The sequence below is a fragment of the Gracilinanus agilis genome, chromosome 2 (assembly GCF_016433145.1).
Source record: "Gracilinanus agilis isolate LMUSP501 chromosome 2, AgileGrace, whole genome shotgun sequence".
NCBI classification, from domain to species: Eukaryota; Metazoa; Chordata; class Mammalia; order Didelphimorphia; family Didelphidae; genus Gracilinanus; species Gracilinanus agilis.
In genome coordinates, this window is record NC_058131.1 from 198,745,662 (window position 1) to 198,765,928 (window position 20,267).

The 20,267-nt window shown below is 32.7% G+C and overlaps 1 protein-coding gene across 1 annotated transcript in view; it reads left to right on the forward strand.

The window, feature by feature from the left end:
- The window catches only part of SNTG2 (syntrophin gamma 2), a 622,101-nt gene that overhangs the window by 432,042 nt on the left and 169,792 nt on the right, over positions 1–20,267 (forward strand). The window contains exons 10-11 of the mRNA XM_044660932.1: positions 7,757–7,886; positions 11,771–11,809. Of these exons, the coding sequence (XP_044516867.1) occupies positions 7,757–7,886; positions 11,771–11,809 (169 nt within the window). The remainder of the gene's footprint in view (positions 1–7,756; positions 7,887–11,770; positions 11,810–20,267) is intronic.

Consider the following 20,267-nt stretch of genomic DNA (forward strand, 5'->3'; position numbering starts at 1 on the left):
AGTGAATGCATTTTGTCTTTGTATCCCCCAACTCTCACATTTTGCTCAGTACATGTTAGGAATTTAAGAAATCAGAGATGTGTTTTGAAAGTAAAGATGACAACCCTTTGCAACTGATTGGATATGGGAGATAAGAAAAAGTATGGACTTGAAAATTATACCAAACTTATTTGCCTGAATGACTGAAAGATAGTTACCCTCAATATAATATGAACATTTAGAAGAAAGGGAGGAATATTGGGAGGGGGGATAGCTCAGGTCTTGATATGTTGAACTTAAGATTATCTATAATAGTGGTGTCAAGCACAAATGAAACATGTGGGTCATATTTTGACTTAGAAAACTAAAAATCTTAGGGCAGCTATGTGGCTCCATGGATTTAGAGCCAGACTCAAAGATGGGAATTCCTAGGTTCAAATCCAGCCTTAGATACTCCCTAGCTGTGTGATCCTGGGCAAGACATTTAACCCCTATTGCCTAGCCCTTAGTACTCTTCTGCTTTAGACACCAATACACAAGATTGTTCCTAAGGTGGAAAGTAATGGCTTAAAATTTTGCAAATCAACATTATCAATGTTCTATTGGATTCTTATTTATTTTAGTAAACATTCATACATTTTAATCTGGTTCAGGCTGCACTTCAGAGTTTTATGACACTGAGTTCATTACCTCCAATCTGGAAAAGCCAGTTTAAGATGTTTAAAAGACAGTTGGAAATTAAAGACTACTGGTCAGGAAAGAAGTTAGAGCTGGACAAGTATATCCGAATCATTCATGTATAGATTGTAATTGAATCCAGGAAGCTAATAAGATCCAAAAGTGAAACGAGAAGAAAAAGGCCATTAGATTTGCCAATTAAAAAATCATTACTAACTTTGGAATGAGCAATGTTAATTGAATAAGAAGGTCAGTATCTAGACTAGAGAATAACAAGGAGATGAAACGAAAAAGTGTGGAGGAATCTCCTTTTCAAGGATTTTGGACTGAAAGACAGGACAGATATAGGACAATAACTGATTGGTCCATTAATAAACTGAGAGCATTTTTAAGGATACAGGATGTATAGGCATGTTCGTAAGCATTAAGAAAGTAGCCACTAGACAAGAAGAGATGGAAGATAAGTTAATGAGTTTGGATTATGGAAGGCATAATCTGCTGAAGAAGCACTATATGAATGCTTTATTCAGACCTAAGCCAAGGTTAGAAATCTGCACCGTTTAGACTAAGGAACTTTAGTCAAAATTTGCCCTATATCAGACCACTTTCAGAGCACTGAAAATTTGCAAGTTCTCAGCCTATCCGGAGATATTGGAATAATAAAGAATACTAAGTATTCTAAGAAAGAAGCAATAGGAATAGTAAGAGGATTAACCCTCCAGAAGAGCAAAAGAATCTAGCCAAATAAAATCTAAATTCATGAAATGGGCTAGAAGAATTATTTGGCCTCATGGCTCAAGTTAAAGCAAATGCTTAGGTTTAGGAATTTACAAAAAAAAATTGTACTCATGAAGCTGGTATAAACAAGAGCATTATTCTTATGTTATGCAACATGCAAACAAAAAAAGAAACACACACACACACTATATAGAGAAATAGATAAGAGTTTATCCCAATGATGCTAGAAACTCAGCCAATATAAGAGTGATGTGTGTTGGGGGAAAACATACTCAAATTGGGGATTCAGTTAGTGAAGATATATACTCTAAAAATGGATCATGTAGAAGCCAAAGATGTGACAAGAAATGTCAAATCAACAAATAAAGTACTAGTTAATCTAATAAAAAAGAAAGAAGATAATCAAATTAAGAGTATTAAAGATGAAAAGGATGTCACCTCTAATAAAGAGGAAATTAAGCTAATTATTAAGAACTATTTTGCTCAATTATATGGCAATAAATATGATGATGTAGGTGAAATGGGTGAATATTTACAAAAATATAGTTTTACTAGATTAACAAAAGAAGAAATAGAATTGGTAAACAATCCCATATGAGAAAAATAAATTAAATAAGCCATCAGAGAATTCTCTAAGAAAAAATTCCCAGTGCCAGATGGATTCATAAGTGAATTCTATCAAATATTTAAATAACAACTAATCCCATACTATACAAACTATTTGATGAAATAAGAAAAGAAAGAGTTCTACCAAATTCCTTTTGACATAAATATGGTACTGATTCCAAAGCCAGGCCAATGAAAAACAGAGAAAGAAAACTACAGACCAATCTCCTTAATGAACATAGATGCAAAAACTTTAAATAGAATAATAGCAAAAAGACTTCAGCAAGTAATTACAAGAGTTATTCACTAAATTCAGGTGGAACTTATACCAGGAATGCAAAGATTGTTTAATATTAGGAAAACCGTACACATAATTGACCATATCAACAACCAAACCAACAGGAATCACATGATTATCTCAATAGATGCAGAAAAAGCCTTTTGACAAAATACAACACCGATTTCTATTGAAAACACTAGAAAGTATAGTAATAGCAGGACCCTTCCTAAAAATAATAAACAGTATATACCTAAAATCATTAACAAGTATCATCTGCAAATAAATTAGAAGCCTTCCCAATAAAACCAGGAGTGAAGCAAAGTTGCCCATTATCACCTCTATTGTTTAACATTGTACTAGAAACACTAGCAGTAGCAATTAGAGAAGAAAAAGAAATTCAAGGGATTAAGATAGGCCATGAGGAGACTAAACTATCACTCTTTGCAGATGATATGATGAGATGATTAAAAAACCCTATAGAATCAACTAATAAACTAGTGGAAATAATCAACAACTTTAGCAAAGTTGCAGGATACAAAATAAACCCACATAAATCATCAGCATTTCTATATATTTCCAACAAAATTCAGCAGTGGGAGTTAGAAAGAGAAACTCCATTTAAAATCTCTCTAGGGAATATAAAATATTTAGGAATCTATCTGACAAGACAAACACAGGAATTATATGAACATATCTACAAAATACTTTTCATGCAATTAAAACTAGAAAGTATAAAATACTTGGGAGTCTACCTTCAATCACATATAGGTGCTAATATGAACACAATGCCAAAACACTTCACACAAATTAAGACAGATAAAATATAAAAATATTTTAAGCGTTCAAGAATTTCAAGAGAATCAATAAAAAAAAAAAAAACAAAGAAAGGAGTCGAAGCAATCCCAGAATTCAAACTATATTACAAAGCAAGAATTATATAAACAATCTAATATTGGATAATAAAGAATAGCTAATCAATGAAATAAATTAGATACATAATACACAGAATAATCACAGTCATCAAGTCATAAGCACATAGATCCAAGTTTTGGGGGATAAGACTTCAGTATTTGACAAAAATTTCTGGAAAAACTGGAAAGCAGTCTGATAGAAATTAGACATAGAACAACATTCACACTACATGACAAGATAAGATCAAAACGAGTACATTATTTACCCATAAATGGTGATATAATGAAAAATTTAGAAGAGCATGGAAAAAATTACATATTATATGAATAAGGGAAGATTCTATGAACAATCAAAAGAAAGAATGAATCACAGGATATAAAGATTATAATTCTGATTACTTGAAATTAAAATATTTTTGCATGCACAAAACCAATGCTGCTAAAATTATAAGGAAATGAGGATATCTGGGGGAATTATAGCATATTGAAGGCCTCATTTTTCAAATATGTAAGGAACCTATCCAAATTCATAAAAAATAAAAGCCATTCCCCAACTGATAAATAGTCAAACAATTTTAAAAGGCAGTTTTCAGAAGAAGAAATCAAAGCTATCTATGATTTTATGAAAAAAATAGTCCACAATGACTTTTATTTAATTCCTCAATTTCTTTTTTCAGCTTTTATTATTATCACTAGCATTACTTTTACAATGTTAAATAGTAGTGGGGATAATGGGCACCTTGCTCCACACCTGATCTTACTAGGAAGGGTTCAATTTGTCATCATTGGAGATAATGATTAATGATGATTTTAAATGATTTCCCTTTATCATGCACTCTTTATTAGAGAAATACAAATTAATGAAACTCTAAAGTATTACCTCTTACCTATCAAAAATGGTTAACATAGCTAAAAAGGGAAATGACCTGCTAGGGATAGATAACCGAAATGCACTTTTGTAATCTTTTAAAGTTATGAAGTGATCCAATCATTCTGAAGAACAATTTGGAACTCTGTCTAAGGGGCTATAAAACTTTGCATCTCCTTTGACCTATAATCCATTTTATGTGTTTATTCTAAAGATAACAAAAAAAGAAAAAAATGACCTATATGTACAAAAATACTGATAGAAACATTTTTCTGGTAGCAAAGAATTAGAAATTAATTGGAAGTCCATCAAGCGGGAAATGGTTGTTCAAGTTGTCATATACAAAGGAATTGTTGTACTATAAGAAATGAAAAGGGGGTTGGTTTTAGAAAAATCTGGGAAGATTCATATGAATTGATGCAAAATGTGGAGAGCATAGGGAAGACATGTATTCAGTAACAGCAATATTGTAACAATAATCAACTGTGGAAAACAGCTATTCTAATTAATAAAAATGACCCACAAAAATTTCAGTTATCTCATGATGAAAAATTCTGCCTCCAGAAAGAGAACTAATGAACTCTGAGTGCAGATTTAAGTATATTTTTTCTTTAATTTTTCCTGATTTTCCTGGTTTTCCTAATTTAATAATTAATATAATTAATTTTTAATTTTAAAATACATAAGTGTATTTTATATGCCTTCACACATAAATAGTAAGTATAATTTGTTTCCTTCTCAGTGTATAGCTATGGAAAAGAAGGAAAGATATTTTGTAACTCAAAAAATTTTAATGAATATTAAAAAAATAAATAAATGTACAAAAAAAAAGAAAACCACAAATAAACATTAACTCATAACCACACAGTATGAAATAATTAAAGGAACAGGAAATTTTAAAGAGAAGAGAAAGCAAAATTATGGATTGTGAAGGGATGGAATTGAATAAATAATTTTACAAGTTTAAACTATTTTATTGTATACTTTCCTTTGGGTTTTAATGTTCTCCCAAATTTCAACTGTTTTAAACTCTGGACCAATATTCGGTGTCATGTTGGAATTTGTACCCTTTATATTTCAGGTAATTTCTAAAACATGTAGAAAAAATAACATTGGTCATATATGGAGGATACAAACAGTAGAAAATTGGTTTGACAACTATTTAATTCTAAGATTTTCATTAGACTATTTTTGAAAAAGCAAAAAATTTACTCTTGTTTTTTCTTCCTCCTTTAATGAAAGGATGGTTAAAAAATTAATAAATATAATAAAGAAAATTGTCCAGCTCTCCTGGAAGCAAAATAAAAAGTGTAATTAGAAAGAATCTAGCAGTCATCTTCTGAAAGAATTCCTAAGTGAAAATTCTAAGGACCATCATTACCAAAATCCAGAGCTTCTGAGGCCAACGAGCCAGGAAGAAAGAATTCAAATAGTAATTGTCCATAGCCAGGATGATGCACAGTTATTTGCTACTACTACAAACAAGCAGAGAACTTGAAATATGATATTCCTAAAAGCAAAAATATGTGCTTACAGTAAGCCAACAATATCTAACCAGCAAAACTGAACATCATGCTACAAGGAAAAATGAATCATTAATAAAATAGAGGGCTTGCAAGCATTCCTGATAAAAAAAAGACCAGAGATGCAGAGAAATTTCAAAGTTCAAAAACCAGAACAAATAGAAATATATATTCATATAAAACACATATAATATATATGTTTTCATTCCTAAACAAGTACAAAGTGCTTAACTTCAAAGATGGAGAACATATACACATATCTCCTCTGAAATCTGTCATCATAATTATGCATAAAGGGGATTCAAGGAGGCAAAGCATAGGAGTGGTTCTGTTTTGTAAATAAAAATAAAAAGAGAAGAGGAATAAAATGTGAGTTGGGAGGCAAGGAAAGGAAGGATAGATTAAATTATCTCACATATCAGAATGTACAAGTAGGTATATCTACTAAAAAAGAAGAGAGGGTAGGAAAAGAGGCTGACAGGAACTTCACTGTTATTTGAACTGCTCAAAATTAAGAAAAATAAACACATATACAGATATGTGTACAGAAACATATTTAAATCATCAGGGAAATAGAAGGGAAAAGAAAGGAGAGGTAAGAGGAAATTAGAAGGGGGCTGGACTAAGGCAGGGATTAGCCTTAGGCAAAATAAACTCCACAAAAATATTCTTATCTCATTTTGAGATGGCCAAGAATGGGAATCTGAGAGGTGGCCCATAAATTGGAGAACTTATGAAAAAGTTATGGGATAGAATGAGATATAAATCTATTTTATTGAATTCATATCTGCATAATGAAAAGCCAGGATTCCAGAAGACTAATTATGAAATGTACTATGTATTTTTAACATAGAGATAAAAGGATCAGAATGTAGAATAAGACTTTTTTTTTAGATATGACCAATGGGGAAATTTACTTCGATTGAGTGTACCTTTTTGTAATAGATTTTGGTTTTTTTTGGTGTTCTAAATTGGGTTAGAAAGTTGGAGTGGAAGAATTAAACTGAAGATCTTGGATTATTTTTTAAAATATGTGATATATTGTAAAATGGAATTGTGATGATATATTACTACTTACCATACAATGTTAATGTGAAGAAAATCTTTGTAAATTCCACATTTTTAAAATTTAAGCTACTATTTATTTTCATTTAATTATTTCATACTGATGAGCTATAGCAACACTGGTGAAAGTTTTCAAGTTCTCATGCCCAGACTGCAATTTCAAGCTGCCTGTACCCCACTATTACCCCTAAAGAGCAGAGGGAGAAAATATTATCTTTGGGCAGCTGGACAGATGGGGTTGGGGCATGGGGCATGCAAAAAAATGTCCTCTGGCTTTGGGAAGAGGGGAAACAGAGCAGCTACCCAATTGCTAGAGTGCCAATACTTCACCAACATTGAGCTATAGTGTCAATAGGTTCACTACAAATACGAGATAATAATTTGAAAAAAAAAAGAACTAAAATTCAGATTCCATTTTTCTCCTTATAACAGTGTGTGGAAATTGCCTTTCAAACAGTTAGACTTGTGGAGGAAGGAATATGGCTCCTTGAATAAAGTACTGAAGAATTGGAAAGTTTCTTTTTTGTCCCTAAATTGCTTGGGATGATTTTAGCCATTTGCTAGCCATGTAAGGAACCATTAAACTGCCATCGCAAGGGCTAAATATATGTATATGATTTAGTGATTTTAAAAATATCAAGTAATGTGTAGAAAAGACTAGATATATATCATCATCAGGTTGTCAGCAGATTTAAAGACTACAATAAATGGACTTTAAATGAATTACTTTGGAGATATAAGGAGAAAACATCAAAATTTCTATAAGAAGAAGAGTTATTGCCTTTGTGAATTCCCTTTGTAAGTTTCTATTATAAAAGAAATTACTTTTGGTGGTGAGGGATTTCAAAGATTTTAACTTAATTCCAATATATATTAAGCAAGATCACTTAAATATGTCAGATCTGTGAGCACATTTTCTCTCATATGAACCCATAGTGAATAATATTTATTTGAAAGGATAAGTTTAAACTGTAGTGAAAAACCACTCACAGCATTTCAAATGTCCTCACTTTATTTTTATTCCTTGCCAAAAAAAAAAATGATTTGGAAGTCTATCAGGTAGTATAGGAACAGAGACATAGCTTTGTATTCTTCCCTCTCCCTGCAGATCTAATGCTTTTGAAGTGCTAGCCCTGGATGGAGTCAGTACCGGCATCATTCAGTTTTATACATCCCAGGAGAGTGCTGACTGGCTAAGAGCAGTATCAACTAACATTGGCGATTTGACACTTCAAAATGTATGTATACACATTTTTCCAACCTTACTACTTCTGTTGATCATTCATAGGAGCCATGCTATCATTAATTAGTCTTTAAACAACTTGCTGCAAATAGGGAAGTTAGAATCATATTTCAAAACTCTCTTAAAATGCCTCTACAATTTATAAATGAAAAAAGAATCATCCAGATTTTTTCAAGCATTCATCGTGCTCTTCCTTTTTTTTTCTCTTCTGTTTCCTTATATTTCTTACTTTCATGTCGATGGTCTCATTTGATCCCCACAAAATGCTATGAATTAGTCAGTGTATTACTATCATTTAAAGGAACAGGGCAGGGTTGGGGGAACGCTGCAGCCCATTTCCAAATATCCAGGTGAATAATGCTTTTACTATCCACCTAGATATACTGTAATTTTATAAACATTAAGTATTAATTATGCAGCAACATAATACTGTAGTAAGATGAGTAGGTTTGAATTTGTTCTTTGACAATGTTTGACCATCAGAAAGACTTACCTGTGGAAGTTTTCTCAAAAACAAATCTTAAAAATAAAACAATTTTGCCTTGCAGGTCCTTGTGAATAACTGATACATAAACACTTTTGAAATCTAGAGATTTAGGGAATCCCAATGTGTATAAAACAGATTTGTAAAGAAATTTATTGGTTGATAATCATTTATTAAGTATTGACAGCGTGCCAGGCATTGTGTTTAGTGCTGAGGATGAAAGGAAAACAATGATGACTCTCAAGGAGCTTATTTGCTAACAAAAGAGACAAGTGGATATATATGGGCATAGATGTGTGTATGTATGGATATATAATGTACATTACATAAATATGTGCCTATATATACACAGAGACTGTGTAAATGTATGTGTCTATATGTATATGTACATTATATAAACACAAATTCAGAATGGTACTTATGTATTTTTGCATTTGTTTATGGGTATATAAGTATATACATGCATATATATATATATATATTTATATATATATATATATATATGTGGATCTGGGTGTCCCCCATGCTGGGAACGCTTTCCTTTCTCCAGTCAGACTACTGACCTCTCCAGCTTCCTCTAAGTCCCAACGAAATCCCTAGCTTTTACAGGAAGCCTTTCTTAATTCCCCTTAATTCTGATGCCTTCCCTCTTTTGATTATTTCTTACTTATTCTACATACAATTTCCTTTACATCTATCTGTATGTTATCTCTCCCATTAGATTATACAATCTTTGAGGGCAGGAATTGTCTTTAACCTCTTTTTGTATCCCAGCACTTAGTTTCACCTTGTTCTACCAGGTACAGCATCCTTGTAATTATGCTTCTTGGCTTTGACCAATATATCTAGCCTTCCCTTTTCTTTCTTTATTTTTAATTGTACCAATTCTTAGTATTAAAATAATATAATATGATACCAGTACTTATATGTTATTTTAAAATTAACAAAGCATTTTACATATGCTGACTCCTTTGAGTCTCATGACAACCCTGTGAGATAGGTACTATTATTACCCCATTTTATAAAGAAACTGACACACAGATGTTACATGACTTCCCCAAAGTCATACAGTGATTCAAATTTTGTTTTCCCTACTAAAAGTCTCATTCTATACATGTGTTGCTTTAAGTCTTGGATCATATCTACAGACCTGAAGGGGACATTAATGTGCATTTTGTCAAAGCTCCTCATTATACAGATGAGAAACTAAGGCCAAGAGAGTGACTTGCCCAATGTTACTTAAGTAGTATTTAGAAGAGTCAGGGTTTGATTCCAAGTCTTCTCTCTAAAAATCTAGCCTTCTTTTGCCTGCAATACTTCATGATTCTGCTCTCAGATGGCACCTTTGTATTCTAGAAGTGGCATTCTAGAGAACTAATGTTTTTATTCTCTAAGGGAAAATATTAGTAAAAATTGAAAATTATGGAAATTTTGGAGTTTGTTACAGATACATTTTGTTTTGGCTTGGTTTTAATTACACTAAATTGTAGTAATCTGTTCTGACTTTGTTCATCTGACCGTGATCAGCTTCATATCCCTTGAGGAACTGAATTCTACAATTGTTATTAGCACCACATAGTCTCACATCTTATTTGCTCTGGGCCAAATTTTCACCAAAGTTAAAAGGATTCACTCAGATACTTTTGAAATCAATTTAATATCATGTTCTAAACTGTAGATTTTAAATTGGCCTTTCCCTAAACTAAATAGGCCAGTGCAACCTCTGCTACAAGCTATTCATTATAGAACATGATACATTGCACTCCAAAGCCTTTTGGAAGATAAGGAGACATAAAAACAGTTTGTGGCACCTGAATAACATTTACCAAATTGCATGCTAAGGAGAGAGCTTTAACTTGAATTGGTATTCAGCATATTGTTCTTTCAAAGGCATATTCTATAGTAGAATAGGATTTTTCCACATTTTTCTTTAGAAAGTCCCCATAATCTTCATTTTTCCCTAATTGGAAGGGGCCCTTGAGGTGAATAATAATAAAAATAGCAATAGTAACAATAATAGTAATGGAAAACATATTTGTTTTCTCACTTATTTTCAAATCACCCTCTTTATAATATGGAATATTATAATAATGCAATAATTATGACCTTTGGTTTAAAGCTTGAAGGGATAGCCTTGGAATATTAGATAGAGAGTTGACCTCCAATTCAGAAAGACCTAGTTTTAAGTCACTCCTTTGACCCATCCTAGCTGTATGATTTTGGGCAAGCCACTGACCAGCTCTACAAAATTGGACAATTTTGAGACACCGAGTTGCAGGGAGGTGCCTATTTGCATTGGTATGGTGAATTTCCTCATCTGGGAGTTCCTTATATCAATAAATTCACAGGTCCAATCCTTATCCCTTTAGAGCTAAAATGAATTATTTTTTCAATCAATGCATTTTCTATAACAGTGATATTAAACATACTTGTAAGAAGTCATTTTTGCTTTGAAGCTGTTTTGCCTTGAATAAATATGGCTTCTGAATTATAAGTAAATGGATGAATCAAGTAGAATCCCCAGCTGTGATTTTGGTTCAGTGTATTATTACCCATCCTAGCATCTGTAATGTGAAACTACTGTGATTTAGATAAACACTTTACAACTTGGCACTAACAGAATGAAAGAGTTTAATAGCTGAAAGGGGCAGTGGATATCATCAAGTTGTGGCCCCCTCCAACAGCCATCCCCCATACATTTCATAGATAAATAATCTTCTATGCCCAAGAGGTAAAATTTATACAGGTAGCAAAAGAATAAAGTAAGATTTATGAATCTAAATTCAGTGTTTTATTTTGTTTCGTTGCTCATTCTCCTGTACAGCTGTCTCCCTGGTGTACTCCTATAAGTCTTACATGCTGATAGGTCTTTATACATTTTAATGCATTTCCCATTCTTTAAAATTATTTTGAGGAATCATGGAAATTACAGTTAAAAGGAATTAGAAAGACTCCCTAAAGATTTTCTTATCCAATCTCTTCATTTTACAAATGAGGAAACTGAGGACTAAAGAAGCAAAATCATTTTTTTCATAATATTGATCTATTATAATAACCCTGGAAAAGAGATGGATCCAAAATGATTATCTCCGTTTGATAATGTTATGAGGTAGCAGAGGCATCTGCTGGTCTATAATTTCACTCAGATTAAATTTTCCCTTTTTAAAGAGTCTCCTAATTATATTTATATGGCCTCATATCATTATCAGAATTGTTTGAATGAAATTGTGACAACTTGTTGAACAGCAATGTGGTTTCAAAAGAAATATACCCAAAAATCTTTGATCAAGGGCATTTTGTGTTACTAATTAATTTCAACTGCCAAACAGACAGCTTGAAAAATTATAGCGTTAATATTCTTGTTAAACTGACTCTTTACTAACTTCTTTCTCCAGATGAAAATGGCAAATAAATGCTGTTCTCCTTGTGATCAGGTAGGATTTTTGTTTTTCATTTTTATAGTGGGATAGACCTCTATATGCTAAAAATTTCCTCACTTTTAAGGGTTATTCATATATGTGAAATTAGTAGCCACTATAGTATCAAAGAATTTAGTGAAGTGGTGAAGACTTCCTTTTAACTAACTTTGTCTTAGGTTTGTAATATAAATAATTTGTTGGGAATCCCTTAAGCTGTTTTTCCATTTTATTTGGAAAATGAGAATCCACTAATGCCTTATCCTGACATTGACCTTAAGGCCACATTCTTTTTAAGACTGCATTAAAACAAGGTGATCTAAGTAATGAAACCACGAACACACACACACACACACACACACACACACACACACACACACACACACATACACACACACACACACACACAAATGTACCAGCATGCAAAAATGGTTTCCCTAAAGTAGAATATGAATGCCATCTGTTGTTGTTGCTGTTATTCTTTCTCTTTTGTTGACTTACTTTTTTCTGGGGTACCAGTGGCAGTACTGGACCCATAATTTCATTAGAATAGGTAACTTTCTGATTATGAGGAACTCTCTCCATTTAGGCAGATCACCAACTCATTTGGAATTTATAGTTATAGCGAATTCCCCAGGGCATTGAGAAGTTTAGTGACTTGCTCAGGATTACACAGCTTGCATACCTCAGAGGCAAGACTTGAACCTAGTTCTTCTTGACTCCAAAACACATCATCTGTCAGCTATGCTGCACTGCTATCATCATCACCACCACAACAACCACTACTACCATCATCACCATCATCATCATCATCATCATCAAAGTACTACATTGACTCTTCAGCTCAGAATTTCTATTTTCCTCAAAAGATCAGTAAAGGCATCATTTTCTACGTGATGTTGACTTTTCCCTTTCTCTTTGGCTAAAAGTGTTTCCTCTCTCCTGGAATTTTCTAAGAGCACTTAGTCTAGATTTCTTCTCTGATTATCATTTCTGTCTTTCCATCACTTTTTTGTGTTTTGTCTCAGCTTCTCAAGTTGAATGTAATCTTGTTGACAGCAAGGACTAGTATTATTAAAATATTTGTATCCCCATTTCCCTGAATATTGCCTTCATGTCAAAGGCACTTAATTAATTTCAATTATTAAATTTAATTTCTATTATATTGATGCTCGAGAAAGCACAATCACTTCATAAATATTATAGTGTATATTATAGGCCTTATTTGTACATAATTATGTTCAGAGGGTAAAAAAGGGATGGCTTTACCAACAATATATCTGAATATAATAATATTATAATAATTAAAATGTACAATATGTAATTATAATACATAAGAAGTGATTTAATGGAACTTCATATATTATAATGCTTTATAGTGTTTACTGGGGTTTATTTCAAATAATATTTTATAATTTTATTTGTTTCATGTAAATTCCTACTGTAAATCTTCATCATGTAGAGGTAATATTTAAAAGTTATATCAGTAGAGTACAATCTCTATTGATTTTTATCAAGCTAGAAAGGCTTCAAGTACAGGCTCAGTAATGATAGACTAGCCTTTTTGTCTCATAGAACAGTGCTATTAAAATTAAATAGAAACAGGGTTCACTAAACCATATATAAATGAATTTGTGCAGGCTGCATGTTGACTTAGAAAACTATATATTAATATCATCCATGTTTCATTATGCTTTCATTTGTTTTGTCAAATATTTTCTAATTACATTTTAATCTAGTGAAGGCCACTCTTGGAAGCATTATGGATGATATATTTGACACCCGAGTCCTACAAAAGGACTAAAGCCAATCAGTGAAGCATATTACCAGGTTGGCTATGAGCAAATAAATTGTTTTATGAATAACAGCTGTTAAGGGTTAAAATTTGGGGTAGGCGTTTGACAAAATGTGAGGAGAGCAGTTTGATAAAACACAAAACGGTTTATTTTGGGAAGAAATTCAGATAGGAAATAGAGAGGAAGAAAGTGAAAATATTACTCTAATATCTTATAGCTATACCTAAAACCCAATCCTAAATAAAATTTCTAAAAATCCCTAAATCTGTCTTCAAGGACATGTGCTTCTGCCTGAACCAAGTCAGGCCTAACTTCTCTACACAGTCTACCTAAAATATATTCGTTACCGAACTACCTAAGCTAATCAATAAACATGTATCACCTACAACCTCCTTAAATTTAGTTTCCTTATCACCAACTTTCAATAGACCAACTGTCATTCTGACTGAGACATAGACCGACCCCCTGCTCTCTAGAAATCCAAATTTAAAAAGTCCATTCTCTTAATGATCTCTTTCTTATATACTTTCCTTGTCTCCTAGGTGATGGAATGTCCAGCTCTCTACTACTTTTACTTAGAAATGTTTCTGTTCCTGCCTCTTTTCTGCCTCTTAAAAAGACATAGGGAGAGATAAAGGAACTCCCTTTATTATATTCTCCCTGAGATCCTTTAAGAAACCAGCTTCCCCAATGGATCTTTCAAACAAAACTATCTTACATTCTACATTAGAAACAGGGAGAAGTAAAGTGAGGAAGAAAGAAAGTGAGTCAAATCTTGCAATATGCAAGTCTCAAATTATATACATTTACAAATATTTATACTTACAGAAAAACACAATTCTGACTACACTATACAGAAATAAGAAACTCAAGATATTAATCCAAATTCATCTTACAACTAATATGTACAAAAAATACAAGATATGTACAAGAACATTATACATCTATCCCCGCTGAGGTGTATATAATATCCCCCATTGAAGTGTATGTCAACCAACACTTATAAAAAACTTTGTAACACTTTATCTTTTATGTATTTAGTTATTTTAACTTTTTTCTATAATTCTGTAAAAGTATATTAATAATGACTCTTTCTAAACAGAAATCCTAAATCCTGTAACATAACATAAATTATACACTTACCTATTGAGTGTTATTCATTCTGTTTCAAAATCAAACCTTTATGTTCAAGAAAACCAAACCTTTTATTGAAAATCAAAATATAAGTTCAGGAGTTCAATGTCAATGAAAATAAGTGTCCAGTTCTCTTATCCTTGCTGCATGTACTCAATGATTTTCAACAGAAGGTACTCTGTTCACATGAGAACAATGAATCCATAATGTATTTTCTCCTATTTTGATCACTATTGCAATTGGTAAGAATACTTGGAATGGACCTTCCCAGGCCAAATGAGTTGCTCTGTGCACTGGAAGTTCTTTATATACACTGTATCTCTGGGATTTAAATCATTTAGAGAAAAGTCTATAGGTACAGCTCCTGATTCTTGAAGTTCTTTCATCCTTATTTGCAGATCTCCTATATGTATGGGAATAGTAGTATCTCCTCCTAGCAACGATCGTATATATATATATATATACGGTTAAACAGTTTTGCATGAATTGGTGGATGACCAAATAGCATCTCCCTCTTAAGGAGACAGAGGGAGAGATAAAGAAACTCCTTTCAACACAGCACTCCAAAGTTCTCAGCCAAATTGGATGGATTATTATCCTCATTGTTGGAAACTATTTTTATGAAGTCAAGGTTACTTAAAATATAGAAAAAATTATGTATCATAATGTTCTCTAGTTATCTTAATGAGATCTTCAAAAATGAAACACATCCTTTATTTTATTGATATAGATATTTACCTACCCTTGCAGATTGTAAGACCTCTACTACTTATGCACATATTTATATGCATCACCAAGTGGTCAGCCTTCTAAGTGATGAGAATCATTCAATTTATCTGGACTTTATTTTAGGTGACAAACAAAAACCATCAGGCAAAAGTTGTTTTTTTTTTTCCAAAGTGGAGTTTTGTCCCTGTCTCTATCTCCACTCATCCCTACTCAAATAAAATCGTTCTTATAAACTCCTATGGTCCCTTATTATCTTCTTGAACAAAAATAAAACCCTTTACTTGTCTTTTGAAGAAGATGTCTTCATAACCAGGATGCTTTCACCCTTTCTTGTTTTAATAACCATTTTCCTCCCTATGAAAATTCTACCATCCATGTACACTGACCTACTTGCTATTATTCACATTAGTGGTAGTTCAGTTGTTTCAGTTGCATTTAATTCTTCATGATCTCATTTGTGGTGTTTGTAACAAAGATACTATACAATGGTTTATCATGTCCTTCCTCAGCTCATTTTATCGAAGAGGAAATGGAAACAAACAGGTTTAAGAGACTTGCCCAGGTTCCCATAGCAAGTAAGTGTTTGAGGCAGGGAGATGATTCAGCTCAACTCTAAGCAGGATACCCTATCCACTGTATCACCTTCCTGTCCTTATATTGTAGTGGAAAATTCTTAAATTCCCCCTTTGTGACCCCTTTCAGGACCCCCTTATGCTATACGGAATAGCTTTGCAAGGCTAACCCACTCAGAAGCTTGAAACAAACAGGATACAGCAACAGGATGCAGGCATGGACATTTCTTGCTTAACTGAACAGTAGCCTCTCCTGTCTAGCCTTGACCAATCATATAGTTTATAGAAATCCCCATATCCACCCTCTCATCTAATCATGTAACTACAACCAAACCCCCAAATATCTAGCCTTTACCAATCATTTCTCATCCAGTCATGTAACTCCTTGTATTTGTATTTGCCCAATCATGTAACCTGTTCAAATCCTCAAACTTGTATATAAAACAATAAGAACCCCTTTCCTCAGGCCCCAGGCTTGAGGAGCAATCCCATCTGGGTCTACCTGTAACAAATTCCTTTCTTCCTCACACTGAGTAATCTTATGATTCTCCCACCTTCTCCTAAGTAAAGGCTGACTATTCACAACAATATACAACTTTCCATTCCCATATCTGGGCTTTGATTGACTGGCCTTTGTGCTTTGGAATGTTCTTCTTGTCTTCATTTTTTAGGTTCCCTGACTTTCATCAAAACTCAGACCTAATCCCATTTTCTAGTAAATACACACACACACACACACACACACACACACACACACACACACACACACATATATGGAATAAATATAGTAGTCAGACTAAGAGCACATCTCCAAATGCCATGTCTAGTTCTCTTTTCATTATATCACATTGCCTGTCAAACTCTGAGAGAAATATCAAGGTTATGAATAACCTCTCATTTGGAATGTGTCACTCCTAGGAGGTCTACAATGAAACAAGACATTTATCCTACAGTGACAGGATATTGGCACCCAGTTGCTGCTAGTTCACTAATGAGGGACCATTACAAAACTTTTCTTTTGTTCACATTGATTTATACTTGTGAATACATCTAATTTTTCAACAAATCTGAGATCAGTCCATCTGATAGCAAATATTACCTTTGAAAAATGCCTAATTAACTGGAAAGCATCCAAACAAAACTCTTTTGTTCTCTGAAGGTATTTGCCATATTGAATTTTTGAAAATACTAACAACTTATTGATTGAGAAATGTTTATATAACCTCAAAAATTTTATGGCACTGCTTTCCCGTATTATAAATATTACTTCAGTTTTATTCATAATAGTACCAGCTGAAAGCTGTAGCAATGTTTTAAGAGCTTTTGAAACAAATGCAAAGCCAATTCATTCACACACATTGATATTTTAGAATAGTCATTCCCAAGAAAATTACTTTTTCCAGTGTCAAGTAAATATTGAAAAATGATTTTTTCATTACCTTTTATACTAAAACCATAGGTAAAGTTATAAAATTATAAAGTTCATGACAACATTTTAATTTTTATAACTTTAGTGATCTTATTTTCTGGGATGGGAAGAAATCTTAGGCCTTTTAGTTCTTAAATTAACTAAAAAAGAACTCACATTTGCTTTAAATAGGTGATAAAATTTGACTTTAAAATATAAATCATATAGGAGACTGAATTTTGTCAATCAATTTCTAAAGAGGATAGACTTGTTGATCATTATGTTGGTCACAATTCCTAAATATTTCCCAATTGTCTTTACAATATTGTTTTATTGTATAAATTGTTTTTTCTGGTTCTGCTCACTTCACTCTGTATTATTTCACTTATGTCTTCCTTGGTTTCTATGAAAACATTCCCTTCATCATTTCTTACAACAAGGTAGTAATCAGTCACATTATTTTACCATAACTTATTCAACCATTCCCCAATTGATAGACACCTCCTTTCCAGCTTCTAATTCTTTATTACCACCAATTAGGCTGATAGAAATATATTTGAATATACAGGGCTTTTCCTAACTTTTTTTTTTTACTTCTTTGGAATATAACTGATAGGGATATTGCTAGGTCAAAGGATAAGAACAGTTTAATAGCTTTTGGGACATAGTTTTAAATTATTTCCCATGATGCTAGAGTAATTCTGATTTGTTTCTAGGGTGAATTTAAAAAAAAGATTATTTTACTTCCCTATAAGGTAGACAAATGCAATATATTTTTGAGGGGACAATATAAAATTATACTATCAAAATTTAAATTTGAGAAACTGTAAGGAGTTTTTTAGAAACTCATTTCACCCAAAGATATATTTTCCCAATGGATATTTGTTAATGGGCTACTGTAACAGTTAATTACTGTCCAATACTTCAAGTATTATTTTCATAAAGTTTATTATCTGACAAAAAAGAACCATGTGACTAAGTTTTGTCTACCTGTTCAAAATTCCCCACTCCGTCAAAGCCACCAACAGGAAGGAAAAGAGAGGGCTAGATGTGGAACCCTACTCAATTTATATCCTGTCTACATCAGCAAGTAATAACAGGAAGTGAGTAGGGTGCTTTTTTTTTGCTGGGAATTATAGTTTTTAGGGTAACAGATTCAAATCACACACTACTAAATATGAAGTTATTACATGAATGCATAATGCAATGTGATTTCCTAATAAGTTGTTTCAAATATACTTCATAGTCTATTTAAATAGTGTTTCCAAACAATGGATGTAGAATGAAGCTCAAGTATAAACAGATATTATTTCACAAGACACATTTTCTTGAGCAAAATTAAAGGAGGGATTTAGGTAAATTCATGACCCCCTAGGTTAATTTTTCTTCTTTGTTTCATTACTAGAGAGATCTAGAATATAATTCAGCTTCAAAGTCTTACATTGCATTTAATAGGAGACACATTTTCCATTATATAGTCACTTCTAAATCCTAACACTAGAGTGCATTTAACTATAAAAGGTTAAGAAAGATGTTAGTAAAATTATCAAGAACAAATCTAATTTCCTAGACAATGTAGGAATGCCAAGAAGTAAAAGATCTGTCCTTTCAAATAACTATGTTAGGGCCCCTTTTTGGTGGAGAGGATAAATTCCAAGACATACCCCTCCCCTTTATTGCTGAAACAGTGAATATAAACATATACCTACTGACCCCTTATATATGTGATCACTTTGCTTCTTCTTGCTTTTCTGCTCAGCACATTATCAACTCCTCTGTGGCTTTTCCTCCCCTCCATACATCCCCAAAAAACTAAAAAGTGAAAATAGGAAAGCAAAAAAAAGTGAAAGTGAAAACAAAAGAGAACCCCACCTTGCAGATTTCTGCCCCAGAGTAGACCACTGCTACTAGGATAGACTGCTGCCTCCTGTGGATCTTCAGCACTCAGTGAGTAGACTTCCAGTTTTCCTGCTTGACTGCAGATAACTGAAAACTCAGACATGGGAAACATACTTCTAATTTCACCCAACCTGCCTTAAAGGAAAATTAACAGTTACCTTACTTGTGAAAAAGGAGTCATCATCTTCATAGTCTGTCCATCATCCCTTGTTTCTCCCTGCCAATGGGTAATTTATTTGTCAACTTATACTTTGACAACCTCTGTGGAAAACTGAGGTGACTTAAAATATTTTTTTTTAAATTACAGTATCTCAGAATCTATTTAATAGTACAACTACTAGTAGATCATTGTTAATAAAGGATCATCTAGCAAACCCTTAAAGACTTTCCTTAAGAGGGAACCCATTATCTCCTAACTATCCCTTTTCACATTTTAACTGAGTTATTATTCCATCAAATTTGAATTTTCCTCTTTGCATTTTCCACATCACAATTAGATTCTCTGTGGCAAAACAGAACAAGTCCCACCCCTCTTCACATGATAGTTTTTCATATAGTTAAAAACAGTTAGCATACCTATTGTCCCCATTTATTTTCCTTTTAAGCTAAATATCTGCAGTTCCTTCAAAAATTCTTATATAGTACATTCTTTCACCATCCTGGTTACACTCATTTTCTAGTTGTTCAATGACTTTCTTAGATTTTGGTGCTCTAACTGAACTTAATACTCCAATTGGCAGTGGTGAGTTGCTCAAGAGTATTGGTTGTTTTAGAAAAGACTTTCCTGGTAAAATCGGAGGCTTGTAATAATAATAGAATTATTGATTCATGTTGTGTTAGAGCTTGCCAAAAGCAGTCAAGGGTGTGTTTAAACTATTGCTTAGTTATAATAGGAGGGCCAGCAACTCCTTTGGGGAGAGCAGTATAAATTATATATA